At 31.6% G+C, this 24,945-nt stretch overlaps 1 protein-coding gene across 1 annotated transcript in view; it reads right to left on the bottom strand.

Annotated features, from left to right (window-relative positions):
- The window catches only part of LOC132550741 (inositol 1,4,5-trisphosphate receptor type 2-like), a 72,827-nt gene that overhangs the window by 47,007 nt on the left and 875 nt on the right, over window positions 1-24,945 (bottom strand). Inside the window, exons 2-7 of the mRNA XM_060214832.1 lie at window positions 22,679-23,121; window positions 20,188-20,299; window positions 18,335-18,405; window positions 16,801-16,925; window positions 15,785-15,871; window positions 6,846-6,923 (exon numbers count right to left, since the gene is read on the bottom strand). Of these exons, the coding sequence (XP_060070815.1) occupies window positions 6,846-6,923; window positions 15,785-15,871; window positions 16,801-16,925; window positions 18,335-18,405; window positions 20,188-20,299; window positions 22,679-23,121 (916 nt within the window). The remainder of the gene's footprint in view (window positions 1-6,845; window positions 6,924-15,784; window positions 15,872-16,800; window positions 16,926-18,334; window positions 18,406-20,187; window positions 20,300-22,678; window positions 23,122-24,945) is intronic.

Here is a 24,945-nt window from a genome sequence, read left to right as displayed (position 1 = left end):
TTGGTAGGTGTTTAGTACTTTCTTGTTTAAATACTTATACAGTGCAATTTCCCCAAACTGATCCTTCTCAAAACCAATCACCAATTGAAACTAAACAAAATGGCAATGTACAAAATGAAAACTTTTTCAGACAAGTCAATCTTCCAACTGGGGCTGGGCCTGGCAATATGTAACATTAGTTCCAAGAATGAAGGGCAATGTGTGCAGATTTTTTTTCTAGTAAAGTCACACATTTTGTATCACTTTACCAAAATATTTTTACTCTATAATTTCAATTTTTTTCTGAATACAGTTGGACAGTGCAGTGTAAACGCTGAAGGCAATCAGAATGGTTAATGTTATATATACAGAAAGGAATCAGTCCTGATATATCGTAGTCTGTAAACTGAACCCTCTCTAAACTTGCCAAATATTTATGTCCCATGCATGGTCAGTTTGAAAAGTTCCACTCTATATATTCCAAATGTAGTCAACATTTAATTTGGGAAATTAAGTAGAACTATTACCCCTACCTTGGCATATCAAAATTCTTCTTAACTGACAATTTCACCTTATACTCCTTTTTGTACAAAATGATAAAGGTTAACTCATATCCAAATTATGAAGATTTAGGGACAAGTAGTATATCAGACAAGATAGCTGAAGGATAGAAGGAAGGACTGATGGACAGAACACAAAACTATACCGCTCCCCCTCTCCCCCTCCTATTGTTCCAGGTGGGGGACTGAAATTAATCAACAAATTTATATCAATATTACAAAAATTAATTATAGTTTTACACGTGATAAGAAAACAATATGAGGTTTTGATATCAAGGATGATAATATCTGATATACCAGACTTGTACACAGAGATAATACTGAATGTCATTGCTAACTACATTTATAAACTTCTCCCTGGATGGTAAAACAATGACTCTATTACCGTCAACAGAATAGTTTGTGTACAACTGTTTTAGTTACCAAACCTGAGGCCAAATGAAATGAATACATGCATGTATTAACTATGATATCTATACACCCAGATAGGATCCATCGATCGACCCACCAGTCTTATAGTCTGACTGTCTCTTTATACACAGACAGTGTTTATAATTTAACAAATTTATAAAAATCAAGCCGCTTGATTAATGAGGTTGGAATGTTCTCTTTTGCATCTTGGTGAAAATAAAATGATATTCATTATATGTATTTAACAGTACTGGCAAACCAAATAAAAAAAAATATTCACTCATTTCAATAGGGAAAGGTAATATACCTTAAACAATAGCAAAATGTGTATCACACACAAAAATCTATTCATATGGATAACCAGCTTTACATATATTGCTAACGAAAATTCAATAAAGATTTGTTTGACTTTGCTAATAGAAACAGGTTCAAAATCCTACATATCTTACAACCCCTAAATTAACACACTTCTGAGATCAAGCTAGATATATAATCTAGTGTACAAAACTTACAATTTAAGATCTCAAAAACAATTCATTCACCAATATTAATTAGTGTTTTTATGTAACTGCAATAAATATTTTCAATTTTTAAAATTCCTGAGAACAAAACATCAAAATCTCCATATAAAAGTGAGAAACAAAAACAAAATAATTCTATAATAATACCCTGGTACTAATGATAACTGTGTATGTTAAATGTACCTGGCAGAATAGGGGTTTTTTAACTAACTAACTAATAGGTGAAACTTTTTTAAAATAAAAAAAACAAGCATGAACATTTTGAGGGTCCCTTTAGTATGAATATGAAACTTTACAGTTACAATTCAATGTTGTGTTTATCATGCTATTCATTAATTTGATAAACAAACAGTTTTGTTGCCTGGCCTCAAAAAATCTATCCAATGTCAGGAGGTCTTGATGATTTTTATTGATGGTGCCAAATACCCCTTGATAGAATCTGTATATACACCGAGTACCCTGAGTACCCCGTCGATCCTTGTGTACCCTGCTCTACTGTGATGTTATCTCTGACTAGCTGTATAAAGTCATGTCTTAATCATGTCAGTACACAGGGGGAGCCTCCAGTAATGTTGACTGGTAGTCTTAATATTCTGTGCAACTGCCTTCAATTTTAACCATTGTTTTTTTTTCCTCATAGATATGAAAACAATTATAAAACAGTATTTACATTGCAAAATTTACCACCTTAAAGGGAATAGTAATCCAAAGGGTGTGACAATAGGCTATAACCATTACTGTGTTATATTTTGCCTGACAGTGGGATTTGATAAATAGTATAATAAGGATAGGATAACAGCTTCATAGGCATATGATAAATAGCATAATTTAGATAGAATGAATAGTATGTTAGGAATATCAGATAATTAGTATAATTTAGATAGAATGAACAGTATGTTAGGAATACTAGATAATTTGTATAATTTATATAGAATGAACAGTATGTTAGAAATACCAGATAATTAGTATAATTTAGATAGAATGAACAGTATGTTAGGAATACCAGATAATAAGTATAATTTAGATAGAATTAATGTTATGTCATGAATATCAGATAATTAGTATAATTTAGATAGAATGAACAGTATGTTAGGAATACTAGATAATTTGTATAATTTAGATAGAATGAACAGTATGTTAGAAATACCAGATAATTAGTATAATTTAGATAGAATGAACAGTATGTTAGGAATACCAGATAATTAGTATAATTTAGATAGAATGAACAGTATGTTAGGAATACCAGATAATTTGTATAATTTAGATAGAATGAACAGTATGTTAGGAATACCAGATAATTTGTATAATTTAGATAGAATGAACAGTATGTTAGGAATACTAGATAATTTGTATAATTTAGATAGAATGAACAGTATCTTAGAAATGCCAGATAATTAGTATAATTTAGATAGAATGAACAGTATGTTAGGAATACTAGATAATTTGTATAATTTAGATAGAATGAACAGTATGTTAGGAATACTAGATAATTTGTATAATTTAGATAGAATGAACAGTATGTTAGGAATACTAGATAATTTGTATAATTTAGATAGAATGAACAGTATGTTAGGAATACTAGATAATTTGTATAATTTAGATAGAATGAACAGTATGTTAGGAATACTAGATAATTTGTATAATTTAGATAGAATGAACAGTATGTTAGGAATACTAGATAATTTGTATAATTTAGATAGAATGAACAGTATGTTAGGAATACTAGATAATTTGTATAATTTAGATAGAATGAACAGTATGTTAGGAATACTAGATAATTTGTATAATTTAGATAGAATGAACAGTATGTTAGGAATACTAGATAATTTGTATAATTTAGATAGAATGAACAGTATGTTAGGAATACTAGATAATTTGTATAATTTAGATAGAATGAACAGTATGTTAGGAATACTAGATAATTTGTATAATTTAGATAGAATGAACAGTATGTTAGGAATACTAGATAATTTGTATAATTTAGATAGAATGTTAGGAATACTAGATAATTTGTATAATTTAGATAGAATGAACAGTATGTTAGGAATACTAGATAATTTGTATAATTTAGATAGAATGAACAGTATGTTAGGAATACTAGATAATTTGTATAATTTAGATAGAATGAACAGTATCTTAGAAATATCAGATAATTAGTATAATTTAGATAGAATGAACAGTATGTTAGGAATACTAGATAATTTGTATAATTTAGATAGAATGAACAGTATGTTAGGAATACTAGATAATTTGTATAATTTAGATAGAATGAACAGTATGTTAGGAATACTAGATAATTTGTATAATTTAGATAGAATGAACAGTATCTTAGAAATGCCAGATAATTAGTATAATTTAGATAGAATGAACAGTATGTTAGGAATACTAGATAATTTGTATAATTTAGATAGAATGAACAGTATGTTAGGAATACCAGATAATTAGTATAATATAGATAGAATTAATGTTATGTCATGAATATCAGATAATTAGTATAATTTAGATAGAATGAACAGTATGTTAGGAATACTAGATAATTTGTATAATTTACCGGGTAGATAGAATAAATAGTATGTTAGAAATATCAGATAATTAGTATAATTTAGATAGAATGAACAGTATGTTAGGAATACTAGATAATTTGTATAATTTAGATAGAATGAACAGTATGTTAGGAATACTAGATAATTTGTATAATTTAGATAGAATGAACAGTATGTTAGGAATACTAGATAATTTGTATAATTTAGATAGAATGAACAGTATGTTAGGAATACTAGATAATTTGTATATTTTAGATAGAATGAACAGTATGTCAGGAATACTAGATAATTTGTATAATTTAGATAGAATGAACAGTATGTTAGGAATACTAGATAATTTGTATAATTTAGATAGAATGAACAGTATGTTAGGAATACTAGATAATTTGTATAATTTAGATAGAATGAACAGTATGTTAGGAATACTAGATAATTTGTATAATTTACAGGGTAGATAGAATAAATAGTATGTTAGAAATATCAGATAATTAGTATAATTTAGATAGAATGAACAGTATGTTAGGAATACTAGATAATTTGTATAATTTACCGGGTAGATAGAATAAATAGTATGTTAGAAATACCAGATAATTAGTATAATTTAGATAGAATTAATGTTATGTCATGAATATCAGATAATTAGTATAATTTAGATAGAATGAACAGTATGTTAGGAATACTAGATAATTTGTATAATTTACCGGGTAGATAGAATAAATAGTATGTTAGAAATATCAGATAATTAGTATAATTTAGATAGAATGAACAGTATGTTAGGAATACTAGATAATTTGTATAATTTACCGGGTAGATAGAATAAATAGTATGTTAGAAATATCAGATAATTAGTATAATTTAGATAGAATGAACAGTATGTTAGGAATACTAGATAATTTGTATAATTTACCGGGTAGATAGAATAAATAGTATGTTAGAAATATCAGATAATTAGTATAATTTAGATAGAATGAACAGTATGTTAGGAATACTAGATAATTTGTATAATTTACCGGGTAGATAGAATAAATAGTATGTTAGAAATATCAGATAATTAGTATAATTTAGATAGAATGAACAGTATGTTAGGAATACTAGATAATTTGTATAATTTACCGGGTAGATAGAATAAATAGTATGTTAGAAATATCAGATAATTAGTATAATTTAGATAGAATGAACAGTATGTTAGGAATACTAGATAATTTGTATAATTTACCGGGTAGATAGAATAAATAGTATGTTAGAAATATCAGATAATTAGTATAATTTAGATAGAATGAACAGTATGTTAGGAATACTAGATAATTTGTATAATTTACCGGGTAGATAGAATAAATAGTATGTTAGAAATATCAGATAATTAGTATAATTTAGATAGAATGATCAGTATGTTAGGAATACCAGATAATTAGTATAATTTAGATAGAATGAACAGTATGTTAGGAATACCAGATAATTAGTATAATTTAGATAGAATGAACAGTATGTTAGGAATACTAGATGTACAGTAAAAAAAATATATTTAGTATGATTAGGTATTTGATAAATCCTATAATAGCAATTTCATAAGAGTATAATAAAGATTTAATAAATAGTGTAATAGGGAGAGTTTAAATTGTACATGAAGGATTGAATACATCAACAAGACACAGCTGCACTCAGGTCAAAGATATTGATAAATACTTGAACAATAACAGATCACAACGTGTTCCAAGTGACCTATATTAAAAGATCTCAATCCAAAGTGTGTACATATATACTGTACAATGGAATTACATTTCAGTTAAATGGCTCATCAATTAGAACATCAGGACTTTAAATTTAATACAGGTGAGTCAGGTATATTGATTTAGCCTGACAAATTAATAGACCACAGCAGTTTTTTGTGACTGAAGTATTCTTTTTTATTTTATATACAACAACAATCCACAAGAACAGCTGATCTGTTTATTAAGTTATTACAACGTATGATATAAAAAGATTTGGCGTTTCAGGGGCTACTCACTCTATTTACCAAGATGTAATGTCCTAACATAATTCTATATATACCAAAGAAATGGACTCTGAAGTGACTCAGAGTAACCAGATTAGCAGCATTGAAGAGAGACAGAGAAGCAGCTAGACCCTGAATGATTTCTAGATTCTGCAATGCAGAAAAATAGAATATTCAACAAAATAGCTGGACCCTCAATGATATGAGAGAAGCTGAATATGTAAGCTAGACCCTCACGATGTGACAGAAGTTGGAACATATGATCGTATTAGAATATTCTATTATTATGAGATTGCGGGTAAAATTCCCCTGAGAATTAAACGCCCAAAAAAGAAAATGAAAATGTTGTAAACATAGAGTGAGTTTTTTGTGACTTACGTATTTTTTATGTAGAATTTAGACCTGTTTTTTGTAGCTGTATGCCTGTGTAATTTCAATCAAATTATAAATATTTCATTTAGTTATATAATACTTACTTACCTCACAGTATTTGTTTATTCACGTTTATCTATCTGACTTAGTTGCGGAATTTATTGAAGTCATTAATATTTTTGCGCTATGATAAACACCTGTTCAAGTTTTGAATTGTTAAAATAAAGAATGTAATTCTAAGAAATATTCTGAAGCGATAGAACATTCATTCCTAATACATGTACAAATATTCCTCTAAATGAGTGGAGGACCAGATTGTTGGTGGACAGGTGACAAGAAGCACACTATGTAAACATAGCCAATCAAGTTTGGATTAATGTAAGAATTTTTTGTTATTATGTTACTCATTTCAATGTGATCAGTCTCAGCTGATAACTTTATGATCAGCTCTGTACTGTATACGTACCGCCATGTTGCTGCTCTCAGTGTCTGATGTCTTGGTTGTACTGACATGGATGTATTTACCACTGAATACATGGCGCAACTGAAACAAAGAACAAATTTTATAAAACACATGACAACTGAGAAGAATAGGTTTCCAACTGTCTATAAATCACACTAGCATCAACTTAACACAGGGCATTCAGTGTAAACAGACAAAACATTTAAAAACAACACCAGCAACCCTTGAACAACACCATCCGGTCAGTTTGTGAGTTTTGGTGAGCGATTTTCAACTCTTTGACAGATAACAACTGGCTATATAATTCTTCTTCAATGGTAATAACATAATATGTAAAAATCATACAATATCATACTGTAAATGAACAATATCATACTGTGCATAGACAATATCATACTGTAAATGGACAATATCATACTGTAAATAGACAATATCATCCTGTAAATAGACAACATCATACTGTAAATAGACAATACCATACTGTAAATAGACAATATCATACTGTAAATGAACAATATCATACTGTGCATAGACAATATCATACAATATCATACTGTGCATAGACAATATCATACTGTAAATGGACAATATCATACTGTAAATAGACAATATCATACAATATCATACTGTAAATAGACAATATCATACTGTAAATGAACAATACCATACTGTAAATAGACAATATCATACTGTAAATAGACAATATCATACTGTAAATGAACAATACCATACTGTAAATAGACAATATCATACAATATCATACTGTAAATAGACAATATCATACAATATCATACTGTAAATAGACAATATCATACAATATCATACTGTAAATAGACAATATCATACAATATAGACAATATCATACTGTAAATAGACAATATCATACTGTAAATAGACAATATCATACAATCTCATACTGTAAATAGACAATATCATACTGTAAATAGACAATACCATATTGTAAATAGACAATATCATACTGTAAATAGACAATATCATACTGTATATAGACAATATCATACTGTAAATGAACAATACCATACTGTAAATAGACAATATCATACAATATCATACTGTAAATAGACAATATCATACTGTAAATAGACAATATCATACTGTAAATGAACAATACCATACTGTAAATAGACAATATCATACAATATCATACTGTAAATAGACAATATCATACTGTAAATAGACAATATCATACTGTAAATGGACAATATCATACTGTAAATAGACAATAATATACTGTAAATAGACAATACCATACTGTAAATAGACAATATCATACTGCAAATAGACAATATCATACTGTAAATGGACAATATTATACTGTAAATAGACAATATCATACAGTAAATGGACAATATCATACTGTAAATAGACAATATCATACTGTAAATAGACAATATCATACTGTAAATAGACAATATCATACAATATCATACTGTAAATAGACAATATCATACTGTAAATAGACAATATCATACTGCAAATAGACAATATCATACAGTAAATGGACAATATTATACTGTAAATAGACAATATCATACAGTAAATGGACAATATCATACTGTAAATAGACAATATCATACTGTAAATAGACAATATCATACTGTAAATAGACAATATCATACAATATCATACTGTAAATAGACAATATCATACTGTAAATAGACAGTACCATACTGTAAATAGACAATATCATACTGTAAATAGACAATATCATACAATATCATACTGTAAATAGACAATATCATACTGTAAATAGACAGTACCATACTGTAAATAGACAATATCATACCGTAAATAGACAATATCATACTGTAAATAGACAATATCATACTGTAAATAGACAATATCATACCGTAAATAGACAATATCATACTGTAAATAGACAATATCATACCGTAAATAGACAATATCATACTGTAAATAGACAATATCATACCGTAAATAGACAATATCATACTGTAAATAGACAATATCATACAATATCATACTGTAAATGGACAATATCATACTGTAAATAGACAATATCATACAGTAAATGAACAATATCATACTGTAAATAGACAATATCATACTGTAAATGGACAATACCATACTGTAAATAGACAATACCATACTATAAATAGACAATACCATACTGTAAATAGACAATATCATACTGTAAATAGACAATATCATACAGTAAATGGACAATATCATACTGTAAATAGACAATATCATACTGTAAATAGACAATATCATACTGTAAATAGACAATATCATACAATATCATACTGTAAATGGACAATATCATACTGTAAATAGACAATATCATACAGTAAATGGACAATATCATACTGTAAATAGACAATATCATACTGTAAATAGACAATATCATACCGTAAATAGACAATATCATACTGTAAATAGACAATATCATACTGTAAATAGACAATATCATGCTAGACAATATCATACTGTAAATAGACAATATCATACTTTAAATAGACAATATCATGCTAGACAATATCATACTGTAAATAGACAATATCATGCTAGACAATATCATACTGTAAATAGACAATATCATACTGTAAATAGACAATATCATACTGTAAATAGACAATATCATACTGTAAATAGACAATATCATACAATATCATACTGTAAATAGACAATATCATACTGTAAATAGACAATATCATACTGTAAATGAACAATATCATACTGTTAATGAACAATATGAAGTGCCATTTGGAAAAATGAACAGGGTAAATATATATGATGATAAATGAAGATTTTCTGGACAGGATAAATTGCAGAAAAACATGAATGGGTTATACCTGTATTCTCATGTGCAAAGAAGATTCCTCATAAAGTAACATATATACATGTAGCTATAAATAGTAAGTGACCTTGACGTTGACCCTGGCTAACAGCAACACCAACTAGTTTAAGGTATTATGATACTTGACCAACATGTGAAGTTTGATAAAAATCTGTTGAGAAATGAAGTGGCTAGAGCAATGACAAAAAAATTTCCATAAATAGTAACATTGGTCATTAACGCTGACTTTAGCATGCAGAAACACAATCTCCTTCAAGGTATTGTGATACTTGACCAATATATGAAATTTGACAAAAATTGGTTGAGAAATGAAGTTGCTAGAGTCACGACTAAAAAGAAATATATTTACATATCTATGAACAAAATGTATTATCCCCTTGCAGTCGTTGCGAGGAGATAATGAAGAACTGCCATGATAAATAAAGATTTTCTGGCTGAAAGAGACAATCATTATTATCACTTTTACAGTCTTACGGCCCGTCAACACATAAAAAGGTCATTAGGGCCATTAACCAGTGAAGCAAGTATTTTTCATCAATAGCACCCAAAAGATGGCATGCATAACAACAAGTGGTTGCAACTATCTGCCACAATCGTAGGTGAAAATCAGAGGTGAACATTTTTAGGGTTTAAACTATGGCAAGGACCAAAACATTGGGAAGCTTTTTTTTTCAAGCTTCAAAAGGATTCACAATACAAAGAGCACAAGATATGTTGATTATAATTATAACATAAAACTGTACCAGTGACATAACAGCTGTATTAAGTACCATTAATATCACATTTCCAGCCCAGTAACTCCTGTATTGATACATGTAGTCACCCCAGGTTGTACAAAAGATTCATGATTTTTCTTCAATAGCTCTGATACTGCCCTATTGTTTTCTGCCATAGACACATGTAAATATTATGACAGAGCAGTAGGGAAATTTATGGTTAATATTTTAGGGCCACAAGGACACCAACCTGCCAGTAGATTAAGGTAATACAGCAGCTTGGCGATAAATCTATATACCTACTTTGCTAATTAGAAAATTTTTCAGTATACCATGACTTATCCATATTGTGATTCCCTGTCTAATTAGACAGAGGGCTAAATTCCTATTTCTGATGTAAACTATCAAATAATAACTGTTATTCTGATATGGTGTCCAACATGTCATAATAAGACTTCACAGTATGAATATCTTGTCCAACTACATAACAGAACAGACAGACTTCACAGTATTAATATCTTGTCCAACTATATATCAGAACAGACAGACTTCACAGCATCAACATCTTGTCCAACATTTCTGAACAGACTTTGAAGCCAACAAACTATGAACTAGACACAATCATCACAGAAAATACCTTGTATTTTCATTTCTTCTAGTAATACATATCAAAGATTTACCATATAACAACCATGAAAAAAGTTTCAACATCTGATCTTAATCACTGATATTAGCAGACAGAAGCCTGAATGTATGTTTGATATGGGAGAAATAGGACTACCTATATACTACTGGTGTTAATGGCAGATGAATCACTTTTGGAAATAAAATCCTGGCCACTACCAGGGATAAGTAAAACAGTAGTAATAAAATCTAAGTCTAGAGTTGTGTGACATAAGACACTGATGTAGATTCAGTAGTCAACTATATATCTATACACTGAAATTCATCTATACACTGAAATTCATCTATAGACTGAATTCATCTATAAATTCATCTATACACTGAAATTCATCTATAGACTGAAATTCATCTATACACTGAAATTCATCTACACTGAAATTCATCTATACACTGAAATTCACCTATAAATTCATCTATACGCTGAAATTCACCTATACGCTGAAATTCACCTATATGCTGAAATTCATCTATACGAGAAATTAATCTATACACTGAAATTCATCTATACGAGAAATTCATCTATACACTGAAATTCATCTATAAATTCATCTATACGCTGAAATTCACCTATACACTGAAATTCATCTACACACTGAAATTCATCTATACGCTGAAATTCATCTATACACTGAAATTCATATATACACTGAAATTCACCTATATGCTGAAATTCACCTATACGCTGAAATTCATCTATAAATTCATCTATACACTGAAATTCATCTATACGCTGAAATTCACCTATACGTTGAAATTCATCTACACACTGAAATTCTGAAAAACTTGACAAGGTATATTTCAGTCTGTTTCATTAACATTGGTCGATATGTGGAACAATCTTGATTTGGTCTCAGGAGGTCATGGCTATTGTTCATTGATAGAATCATCCGAGAGGAACCTGTACATGCCTCTTCAGTCATTAACACAAGTCTCATACAATGTACTATAACCATACAATACAACCCAATATTTTACGACTGTTTCTGACAATCCATAATATCCTATAGTATACCTGATGAGTGACATTATCACATTGTTATAAGTAAAGTATATCTTCTAGAGGTAACAGTCAGAACATTTTACGATATGCAAAATTATCCTTAGACCTATATTCTTATTGAGGTATATTTCATTATAAGATAATGTTAACACTTTACCATAGAGGAACAGTTGGGTGTTAACATCTATTTTCAACCCTAACATAAATAACCAAGTGAAAATAAAGTTTGTATGAGTGCCATTAGAGAGAAGTCATGAAAACCTTCTCCTAATCACTGGAACTAAAACTCGCAATATCTGGCTTTCAAGAACTGACACAAAACAATACTAATCTACTGGGAATTACTTAAGACTATAATGCAGTTAGCTGAACCAATCTCTTTATCTCTACAACATGATTTCCACATCCTGGCATCACTGACGAGTCTCAGAAGTCTTAGCTGTATCACACATGTAGTTACCACAGACTGGATACTGAATCCTATATTTCTACCGATAGGTGAATAGGTAGTTACCAAGTTTACTGGTCTTTTATACAATCCTGTTACAGTACCAGGCACATAACTGACACTAACTAGAATCTTATAACTGGTAAATATTAGACTGAAGAAGAACACTGTGAAACATAACATCGTCCTGATGAAGCCTCACAGAGGCGAAACAAGTCGACCAATAAGTTACTGAACTTAACAGGTGACGCTTGGGTATGTTGTGAATGAAACTACCTCCATTTATTGTTAAATATTAAAATTTGATTTTAATTCATAACAAAGATTTTATAAAAATTTATCTTTTTTAAGTTTGTGATATTTCTCATAATGATCAGGTACATGAATGTCAATGTTTCATCAAACAAGACGAAAACATATCTCCTGGCTCTAACATACAGATCTGCCTGGGCTGAGTATAAGTATTGTCACCTGATTAACTCACACAGGATAGTTAGATACCTACAACTGGCAGACAACCAAATAAAAAACTGTGGCCTGATTAATTAATTTAATTATGTTAAGGACAATACCATAACATCAAACAGCTAGAAGTCTGACATTTTTATAGCTAAGTACACTTAAGAGAATTTCAAAGATCAAGCCTGGAAGTATTTCAAGATTTTTCAGGTTATAATATAATTATTAATTCTCAACATAAGCATACTCTGAAGTAATGATATAAAACATAACACCATTCAGCCAGCAACCCTCTTTTCAGAGAAATCAGCAGTGCTGATACAGACCTCTGAGAATTATAATTCATCTGTAAACTGTTGTGAAATCAGCAGTGCTGCTACAGACCTCTGAGAATTATGATTCATCTGTAAACTGTTGTGAAATCAGCAGTGCTGCTACAGACCTCTGAGAATTATAATTCATCTGTTGACTTTTGAAAATCAGCAGTGCTGCTACAGACCTTACAAAATTAAAATTGACTTGCAATTTACTGTTTAACTGTTGAGAAATCAGCAGTGCTGCTACAGACCTTACAGAATTAAAATTGACTTGCAATTTATTTGTTTACTGTTGAGAAATCAGCAATTCTGCTACAGACCTTACAGAACTAGAATTGACTTGCAATTTATTTGTTAATGTGGAGAAATCAGTAGTGCTGCTACAGTCCTCAAAACAACCCAGGATTTATGATTATCAAAAGATGTATCACTTTCTAGTTCATCCTCTGATCAATTAAAAGCATTCATAAATGATGGAAAGTAAAAATCTCCATTTAAACATTTTTTTTTCTGATTTGTAAATGGATACCAGGATTTTCTTAAATGTTCCAAATACACCTGTAAATGTTTCAGCCTTAATCATATTCCACCTGCTGACTGACATAATTTCTTCATCAGCTGACTGACAGACACTGTAGTCAACATTATGTACAAGCCACATTACACAGTCCATTTACAAAGATACTTTTTTCAAAAACTCTCTCTAGGTCTCAATAACTTTACCATAATGGACCTCATGTTAAGATGGATACTGTAAGGTTACTTATCAAGATTTTGTTTATTGAGAGATGACAATGTAAGTGATATCTGAATATGTTACATGTGACTACAGAAGATCTGTAGGATAACAAAGCTTGTTGTCACAATATCAAGTCTGTATGTCCATTGTTAATAGCCCTTTAAAAGATAACAATCGATTGAATATTTCTGACCTCCAGATCAGGCACTTGTATGCTTGAAACAACAACAAAAAATGTACACAGACTGATAAGTGTTTTAATTCTATTGATCAATAACTACAACACCACACATACATTGTGTCTAAAGTTACAGGTGTCACATATTTCATAAGGGGAAACATTTGTCAAGGAGATTTTTTGTCCTCACAGAAAACTATTAATTTTCCAGAGTTAGATTTACTCTACATTGCATAAAAAAAAACCACCTTTAACATAAAACTTAAATAATGCATCTATGTTCTCTCCTTTGGTTACATAATAAGTTTCCTGACCTGTGCACTATGTAAAATTCAGGAACTGCCAGTTTCATCTCGCATCCCACATGGAAGGCATACCAGGTATATTGCTATCTACATGTGATAGCTAGAATCCCAGACACTTAACAAAATATCTTTTTCTTAAACTATTTTCATAACTGCAAGCACAGATACAAATGTGTACAGGAGGATGATATTTATCTCCATGTGTATAACATGACATGTTTGTGTTACTTTAAACTTTCATGGTAATATCCTGAAACATCAAATCAGAGGTTAAACATCCTCAATACTCACTTTTGCTTTCTGCACCCCTGGAAAATATTATGGCAAAATTGAAAGTCCCATGTGCAACACCTTGTGGAGAAGACCAGACTAGTTTAATCCTTTGTTGTACATCAAATGAATCTTGAGGTCACATAACCGTAATGGTATGTTGTACTGGCTTTAAAGTTGGGTGTCGCTCTTTTGTAATCTTTAAAAGGAGCCTATCTGTGTATGATTAATCAGTTTTTTTCCTTGAACCTGCTCTAGACCATTAACATAACCTCACTTGTGCCTTCAATTTTGCCATGAAATGTTCCAGGATTGCAAAGAGTGAAAGTGAACATAACCCCTGGAGTATGGAGGACATGTTCCAGGAGTGCAGAGAGTGAAAGCGATCGTAACCCCTGAAGTATCAAGGATGAAGGTTAAAGAGTATCTCACAAACTTTGATATATCCAGAATATTGACAGCAATATATCTACTTTGTGTAAATGTCTCCTAAACATACTTGGATATACTCTTCCAAACAAAAGAAAGGATTGTTCTTAACAGAACAAGCATTGCATATCTAGTTTCATTACCTATCATATACTGCATAGTTGTGTAGTTTTTCAGGACCCATATTTTGTACTTGTTCACTAAAATTTCATACTACCCAAATTTTAGCAGTAAAAGCAGGAGTGCATGTCTATATATTGATTCATTGTGAAAATGTTTGCTCAGAATCTTATTTCAACTGTCTTTAACAAATACATACCGTAAATATTTGCGTATAGTGCGCAGGTACTTTTTGGAGATCAGATTAAAAAAAAAAAATCTACAGAAAAATTAATTGACTGGTCAGTGCGACGAAACATTTGATGTGGTCTGATCCATTGATAATTAGGAAACCACAATGAGCGTGACCCTAACACATGTAATTACATTTAGCAGAATCAGATCTTAGCATTACCAACTGTATAATAGTATTCTGTAATTAAAACTTTGACAAACCTGTACAATCTGGCCATACAAGACTTTCCTGCCCTGTTGTCGCTTTTGTTCCATAGCATTGTCCTCTGTTTCAGCTTCAGCTGCAAGCTGTTGTAAAAAGAACATTCAGCCTTTATAATTAAGCTCTCTATTGGAATCAAATGGAAAAAACTGTCTGTTTTATTGGTCACATATGGTGGTGCTACAAATCTAAGGCTCTGTGTATGACCCGATTCATTACATATATTTTCATAAAGACATAGAGAATACATGGTCAATGTCTTCATATATAAGCTGTTTTTGGCAAGGGTGAAGAAAGACAAAAGTGGTCTGCCTCTGTCTCGAGTCCAAATGCAACTTAAATTTTAAGACACTGACCACATATTCTATTTATCCTGCAAAATTGATTGATTAAATGTTGTTCAAGTTACACTGAATTTTGCCTGATGACATACACCAAAATAATTGTTTCACACAGAAATGTAGCTCAAAACTTCAACAGATACAACAGCGAATTTTGAATTTTCTTCAATAAACTTATTCAGTACAACATATAAAATCACTGATTTCAACAGTTGCTTATATTTTTAAATGTGATTTTAAAAGTAAATTCAGAGAGTAATTCTGTTGAATGACCACACATGCTAAAATACTGCTGTTTTCCGTCACTGCCGAATACAACAAAAATACATGCGGCAGGTGAACTCAGACAATGGCAGTGCCAATTGCAAACAAAAACAATGTATTGTAGAAGATGTGGTTAACCAAATGATTTCATTTGAGCTTGATTTTTAAATCCTCTAATATGCCATTGAAATCATGCAACATCCTATATGCAGAAACACTCTGGATAAAATACCCTGTGACTCGTACCTGTGCTCTGAATAATTGTTTTATTTCAACGTTGAAATGTTTTCTAGCAATAAACAGTTTTATGTCTCTAATATGTGGGCGATGTAAATCTACGGCACACAAGTACAGGTAAGTGACATAAAAAGGCCTCAGTATACTGTTCACTCTGAGACAATAAAAATTACCTTAGATTGTGCCACATTTGCCCGTAGTGTAAGATTTTCTGGATCTTCAGCAAGTTTGGCCGCTTGCTTTTTGTACTGTTTGTTGAGCTTGTATCGATTGGCCACACATATCTCAAATGTTATCACTGAAATAAAATTTGAAAAGTCGAAGTTTGTTTTCTTCATTTTTATTTAAACATAGATTAACTGTATATAAAAGTCAGTATGTTGAACTTTTTCATTTGGACATTTCACATCATTGAAAAATATATTTTGCTCTCAAAACAATTCACTTTTCCTACACCAGTCATAGTAAATCTTTAATTTTTTCATGACAAATCCAAAAAGTGTGCATCGAGGTGAATTAAACATGGATTTTGAAAATGAAAGTGGCATTATAATTAATAACAATGAAGTTATATCATGTTTACTACCTAGCACTGTGCACAAGAGAAATTTTGAAATACATTTTAATCTTGAAAAATCAAGCAAGAACCATTTAACTATATGATCATTCATACATTTTATTTTTAATCTGAAGAAATTTTGTTTAAATTGGTCAAACATAATCAGCAATTTTATTTTAATACCAAAAAAAGTGAACTAAGAACTTAAAAAAGGAAAATATAGGGACTTCTCTATCTACAAAGTGTTCAAGTGTGTGACTTTCCAGTATTCATTGCTTTGTGAAGAGGTGTACTTATGACTCACAAAGTGAAATTGAAGTTCTGTCAGTATCTTTTTATTTATGAATTCCCATGGGAGTTAGGCAGAGGTCTCCAATAAATACCTTTGTCTTCCAATTGTTTTTCTAAATTTTAATTAAAATTCTTGAAAGTTAAATGGCTGTAACTCTGGAATAAATATATTGACCATAAACACATCAGAACTTGACTAAAGCAGTATTCATCATTATAAAACTAGTCTAAACACCAGATTAAAGTTCTACATCTGTCAATATAAAGAGACAATGAGCAGAACCACCATCAAGGCAGAATGGTCACTTCATGGTCTTGGGCATGAAAATGAAATGGATCCATTACACTAAATGCACAGAATTACCCTACATCATTCTTAATTTGTCATGAAAATAATTTTCAAGATTGAAATTGAGAAATCAAAAATGATGGATGTCCTCCTATATATAAAACCCTGGTTTTTTTCTTGTTTTATTATGTATTGGGAAACATAATGAAGTATACTGATAAAAAATTAAGTAAAGAAACAGCAATTGAAAACAAAATATATAGTGGCTTCACTTTGCCATGAGGAGCTTCATTTCACTATTATGGTGAAATGAGCCACGGTTCTCTTTACCATGGGCTTCACTTCATCATACTACACTGGTTTAAATATTACTTCAGGTTTAATACAGCTATCTAATATCTTAATTCTGCCATGTTCAGTTCATACATTTCCATATTACATTTCCAATATTTAGCAAAGATTTAATTTTGTGACAGAAACAGTGTAGCAATGGTTCTTGTGAAATGTGATACAATATCTATATGTCATTGTGTTTAAACAATAAAATGAATATCAAAATATCACATACTATGCTGATTCTGTATGTCTGGTCGAATTTTGTCTTGGCGCACTCCAACAGCCAGCTGGTTAAAAATGGAGCTGAAAGGCAAAAAAATAAGCTTGTCATGAACCATTTTGGGAAATAATGTCATAACCTGAAGGAAATTGGGATTTTTATAGTAATATTTGTAAGATTTAATTTTCATACTCATGCAGAAGTTGTGAGCACAGGTCACTTTAACAAACCTCAGCTAGTGGGAATTTCCCTTTAGTTGAGCAGTAGAGGGTCCGGCTAGAGACCAAAGGGCCACTAGTTCGAACCCCTGCAATGGCTGGGTATTTATCATTATTCCTTCCTATTACAGATTTGATCCATGGTGTTGTTGTCTTCCGGGTAAAAGATTTTGTGAATGAGGGAGTAGTGTAGAAGTTGAGAGTACATGTCGCTTACTGCCCTCAGTTAGTGGGAATTTCCCTTTAGAGTCGCTAGTTCGAACCCCATTTTTCATTATTCCTTCCCAATACACTTTTATCAATGCCCTATGTAATTATAATATGCGTCCCTGGATTAATGAAGCTGAAATGAAGGTATTGTATTACGGCCTGTCAAAAATCCAGCTTTCATATAAGAATCAGCTTCAATGCATTTTTTTACACTTCTGATAAATCAATCTTTTGCACATAGTGTGATTCTCTTTATCAACTTAAAAATGAAGCTATATAATCTATCGATAAAGACTGAATGATTTAAAAGGAAACTGTAGGTTTTGCATGTTGTTCCAATCATCATACATGTAGTAATATAGTTGAACTATAGATGACTACTTAGCACTGTATTTCGAATAGTTGGGATCAGTCGATCTTAGTTCGTATTTCTTCGATTTAGACTATGGTTCAAAACAGGTGCCGGCCAACTTTAATCCGGAATTTTTATACGTTCTAATAATAAAAGAAGAAAGCAAGCATCCGGAATTGGGTTACTTTCCCTTATATCATTTACTATCTTAAAGGACAAAATTATCGCTTAATTGTTGTATATTAATGTTCAAAGATCAAAGAAAACTTGAATTCCGGTCTTGCAATATCCATGAAAACAGATTTCTTACCACACGTATTTTTTACAAACGAAATTTTCTTAACTTACGTGACTTTGCAATAAGCTATACACAGGAAAGTTAAAGAATTTTGTTTTTCGCCCTTCTAGAACTCATCAGTTAGTTTCAGCAAAAGCTTGCATTTACCATTACTGTAATGATATGAGTCCAGTGTTCATTTAAACAGGTAGCACATGTACTACATCTGCTGCTCGTTCCCTAGAATTTTACAAATATTTAAATGATGTTAGCATATTATCAGCCGAAGGCAATGTTGCATTTCGTCTTGTTTTGAAGTCTCCTTTCGTCCCGTTATCTCTTAACAAATTGGAGTACGAGAGAAGTTGTTACAGAATATCTTACTTACGTAACTTTGGAATACGGTCAATAAATGATAAATAAATAAGTTGGTTTAAGAATTCCGTTTGTTTTTACATAGATATTTAATGAACAACATTACTTATTTATTTTAAATATTAAGTAAGTAAATTCACACGTGTGTAAGATAGATATACAATTTATTATTTATGCTTATTGATGAAAACATTAAGGTTACTTTAAGGTGATACGAGAATTGGTTCTTCGATAGGGGTAATTTTCACACAATAAGTTAAATGTGTAAGGTAGCATGCAACATTAACTGAAAAAGAAACAAACAAAAATAACTTATCTTAATAGCATTAAATTATTTTTCTGCCCTATTTATTATTATTTATTTATTTATTTATTTATTCATTTATTTATTATTTATTTATTAATTCATTTATCCTGTAGTTTTCTTACTGACCTTGTTTGTCGGGAGTACATAAACCCATAGCTCTCGGTAGTGTACAGACAAACTGCGTCTCCAATACTTAGAGTGTCTTCTTGTTTGTCCGTTAGTCCTGACATCTTGAAATCTTCTGGAGAAAATCAGTCAAGATGAATGTACCCTCTAAATCACTAATTACCGGTTTTCATCGTTATTACACAAGAAAAAAAATATCCAGATGGAATTCAAATAGCGGTATCCTTGTGCTTGTCGAAGAAAGCATTTAAAACTTGCCGAACATTTTGCTAGGCCATGGTGTTCGATTCGAGAGAGATCGCAAAACTACTGATCGAAATAATTCTAGCTATCAGGAAGATTATAAAAAGGACCACGTGATGATTAAAACAAAACACGCAACCAAACACGCGTGTCGATTATGTGTATATTTCATGTATGCTGGACGGGTAAGATTTCGGAAGATATCGTTTTAAATTGCCAGCGATTTTAGTGTTCATATCATTTTGGAACGGTTATCTGATTAAAAGTTGACCATTTCAAATGCTTAGTCAGTCGTACAAGTATGTGATTCGACAACTAATTAGTGTTTAAAGGTCAAATCATGAACCCCGTGTTTATCAAACGATGCGTCACAATCTCATTAAGACCACTACATGTTAGTTTGTCATGAGTTAGAGTTGCTTGTTGCAAAAAGCACTTATAGACCCAGTTCCCATTCTGTAAATATCCACTCTCACAACAGTCTTTGTATAAGTCGTGTAAAAGCAAGATATATTTTTTTAATTAGAAACAAAAACATACGTGTAGATATTATTTTGGCTGTATTTCAATGAAACTGTGACTGATTTTAAATATGGCAGACACCCAATTCCAAGGACAAAACCATTTTCAGATGGTGTTCAAATGCCCTGCGTTCGTGGTCTATCCAGCCGTCGTCTGTCAATGCTTGTTACAACTTTCTCTTGAGGATCACTGGATGGATCTTATTTTCAAATTTCGTTGGAAAGTTGTGCCCTTATATGTTTGAGTTTGAGACTGATCAGAACAAAAAAAATGGCTGACAGGTAGTCACCCTGGATTTGATTAAGACAGTTCGTTATGACAATTTCTTGAGAAGGACTTGGTGGTTCTTTCTCAATTTTCATAAGTTGTCCACATTAGGCCCCGAGCTGTGCTCTTTTGATTTTGGGACTGATGAGAAAAAATGACTGACAATCGACCATCTTGGATTTTGCCATTGAAAATGCTAGTTGGGTCTTTCCCAAATTTCTTTTGAATACTCCCTTGGTCTCTGACTATAACTTTAAAAAACATAAATAATAGTTAAAGGTTAACTTCACTGATTCATGAGAAGAATAAAATTTTATATGATTAAGAGAAAATAAGAGCAAAAAATGGAAAACAATTAGATCAAACAATGGTGGGCACTAAAATGCCTCTGTGAGACCTTGTTTTGTAAGTGTGGTTTCATGTTAACTGATCACATATACCTGCCTATGAAAATGTTTTTTATAACACAAGTCTGTCGGTTTTCAGCGAGATGATTAAACACGAAAAGTGCATGCGTTCAGTAGGCGGGGAAATAGTTTTTGATTGGCGAAAATATTGACAACTCTAATATAAGCTAAAACATGAACGAATGAATGATAATAAAAAGGTCGACTTCCTGGATTGTCCCACATCCCTTTTTTAATATCCTTACATGAAAAAGTATTGAGATATTCTCCAGAAATCCGTATTTCGTTCGTTTAGATATTATTATTTGGGTCAAGGTCAAAGGTCAACCAGGGGTCGCACGTGACGAATCGCATTTTCAATTGGAGGTGAAAGGTCAAATAGACGTGATGATAGTCCCATACTGTATCAAACTATTATTTCGATATTTAGTTGTAGTGTTTAGGGAAAAAGTCAAAAGTGAAGACGAGGTCTAGGTAATGTAACCACATTTCAATGAAGTCCTTAAAATGATATCTGTATACTTACCCCTCGGTGGTCAGGTGGAGTCTATCATCGATAAAAAAGTAAGGGAATTTTTTTAAATATCCTGGAAAATCCCAAATAAAAATGTAGCTGCACTCTCTCCATAATTCTTGGACGCTTTCATAGAACGCCATACTATCATGAAATTAAACGTGTTTCGGGTTTCCAGCAAACTTCGGGTACAAAAAAACAAGGAGTGTTGTGTACTAGATTTGGAGCAAGGTTACTTTGTATTTTCTTTTACCAGGTTAAAATAAAATTATTACATACATGTACAACGCTTAGTCTAAGAGCAGAGTATATTTTTGCATGGCATACAACTGTTCCTTACCTATACTCATTAGTCAGTGTTTTATGTGTGTGGACCCATATGGTATAAAATATCGACTCTTGTTAAGCGGTAAGGTACGATAAACATTTTCTATCACTACATACTTCGCCCCCCCCCCTCCCCCCCTATGGTAAGAGTGTGGTTAATTAATCAAATACTACCAAAGTCCACTCCGTCTCATCGCTATTCACGATTTACATGACCATGAAATTGGCCATGTTTGGTTGATCTCGTACGAAAATATTAAACTTGAGTTCATGTCCTTGACATCCTTGACATTATTGACGTCCTTGACATCCTTGAGGTCCTTGACATCTTTGACGTCCTTGACACACTTGACGTCTTTGACGTCCGTGTCGTCCTTGACATCCTTGACGTCCGTGAGGTCCTTGACATCCTTGACGTCTTTGACGTCCGTGTCGTCCTTGACATCCTTGACGTCCGTGAGGTCCTTGACATCCTTGACGGCCTTGACATACTTGACATCCTTGACGTCCGTGAGGTCCTTGACATCCTTGATGGCCTTGACATACTTGACATCCTTGACGTCCGTGAGGTCCTTGGCATCAATGACGTCCTTGACCTCCTTGACATACTTGACGTCCTTGACAGCCTTGAAATCCTTGGCAAGCCAAAGGAAGCTGAGGTTTAGTGAATTTGTTTAAATTCAGCGAAGTTCAGAGTCATTTTAAGCTTTAGGCAATGATAGTTATTTCTTTTCAAAATACAATTTTTTGTCAGCCGTGAAGAATATCATCACACGTACATTGAGTGGAGTAAGGGAGATAAACCCTTATCCCACCTCAAGCTTTCTGAGCAAAATGAATAGAAGGAGAGATTTTCGTAAAAAAATCAACATTTTTATTCTCCGTTAATATTCCGTTCACATAGACAGATACATACAAGCACATATTACAAATGCTTATTGATATCACATACAATATGGAAACTTAAAAATCTAAGCACACACCAAAGTAGAATACGGTCCATAATGTATTCACAGTACAATATTATGTATATACATATATACATCAAAATGTGTGTATATAAGATATTTCGACGTGTTGTTTCAAGTTATTCTAATATGTTTCACCGGACACTGAAAATTCAACTTTTATGTTTGAATATATGCACGTATATACACAAACAAAGGTGGGGTTTCCAGCAATGCTAATTTCCCATAGAGGTCGGCCTAACGATTTGTTCACCCTTCGAGACCATTCACCAATACATTGCTTTGTGCCATTAAAGTTGGTTCCCTTTGATTTACATTTAATCATCATCAACCTTTATTTGGCTAAAAAATACTGCTGTAAAAGGGCTATTTGTACTGATGTTAACTTAAGTAGAAACACAGGATTATTGACAGATTCTACGAAGTTCCAACTGCATTTGTTTACTTTCCAACCCGAGGCACCATCTTGGTTCCGCCTGAAAATAATCCTATGTTTCTAAATATGTTAACATCGGTACAAAGATTCCAACATTCCAACATATATGATAGATAACTGTCGAAACTGACGTCTGCCTATTGTGACATTATAAAGCGAATGTGAATCGCGACAAAACACATTCCAGACAAAATAATCATTTATCAGTATTTATCTTCATACTTCCAGCATGGACTGTATACCTAAGTCACTGCTTCAAGTCGGTAATTTGCGTTCATCCTGCATATTAAATTATTGGAATATTGTAATAGTATGGTTTGCTTTTTGCTGTTATTGTGTTTTATACAATTGATTTAATCAGAGTGATATGCTTGATAATATTCATATAGAGCTTGGAAAAAATGACCATGTTCCTGCATCATCTTTATAGAAAGAGTGAATTAATCATTCATTCAGACAAATTTGTACTTGTCCAGTGGCTCGGTGACTCAGGTTTTCGAACATTCAGGTATGACAATTTCCCGATTTGTGTTATATTACCTACATTGTTTGGACAGTTCGTGTAGTTTGTATATGTATATCAAGAATTGCTTTGAAACATTGTGTGAAAAATTATTATTAATTACTTGTTTGAATACTTTCTCATGAAATAGTTTCGATCAACTTCGTGTTGCTATTAGACAGAACATAACCATACAGTTCCTGGTGAGAAGAGACAGAAGGTAGCAGCTGCAGTAAAATCTGAATTAGCTGATGTTGCAAAATTAGAAAGTCGACAAAACCGTCATCAATCACAAACTAGTAATAAAGATGGACGTTATGCATGGAATAATTCATCCAGTAACTACTAGAACACTTGCAGGCCTGTTAGGCAGAATAGAAAGAAAGATGAGGACCTCATTTGTCGTCGTTGCAGTCAGCAAGGACACCTGCGTATTGGATGTCGTGTCATCATCGACCACTCGAAGGAAGTTTTAAACGCCAAACAGCCTATGAAGAAGGGTCAATCACAAGTTGGAAGCTCAGACCCAGACTGTTTTCACAAGCATCAGTTCAGAAATCGACAGTAACTAC

The sequence above is a fragment of the Ylistrum balloti genome, unplaced genomic scaffold (assembly GCF_031769215.1).
Source record: "Ylistrum balloti isolate Yb309-2 unplaced genomic scaffold, AGI_CSIRO_Ybal_v1 Utg370142, whole genome shotgun sequence".
Lineage (NCBI taxonomy): Eukaryota > Metazoa > Mollusca > Bivalvia > Pectinida > Pectinidae > Ylistrum > Ylistrum balloti.
The sequence above is the reverse complement of the archived record's forward strand: the minus strand, read 5'-3'. Positions and strand labels throughout refer to the sequence as shown.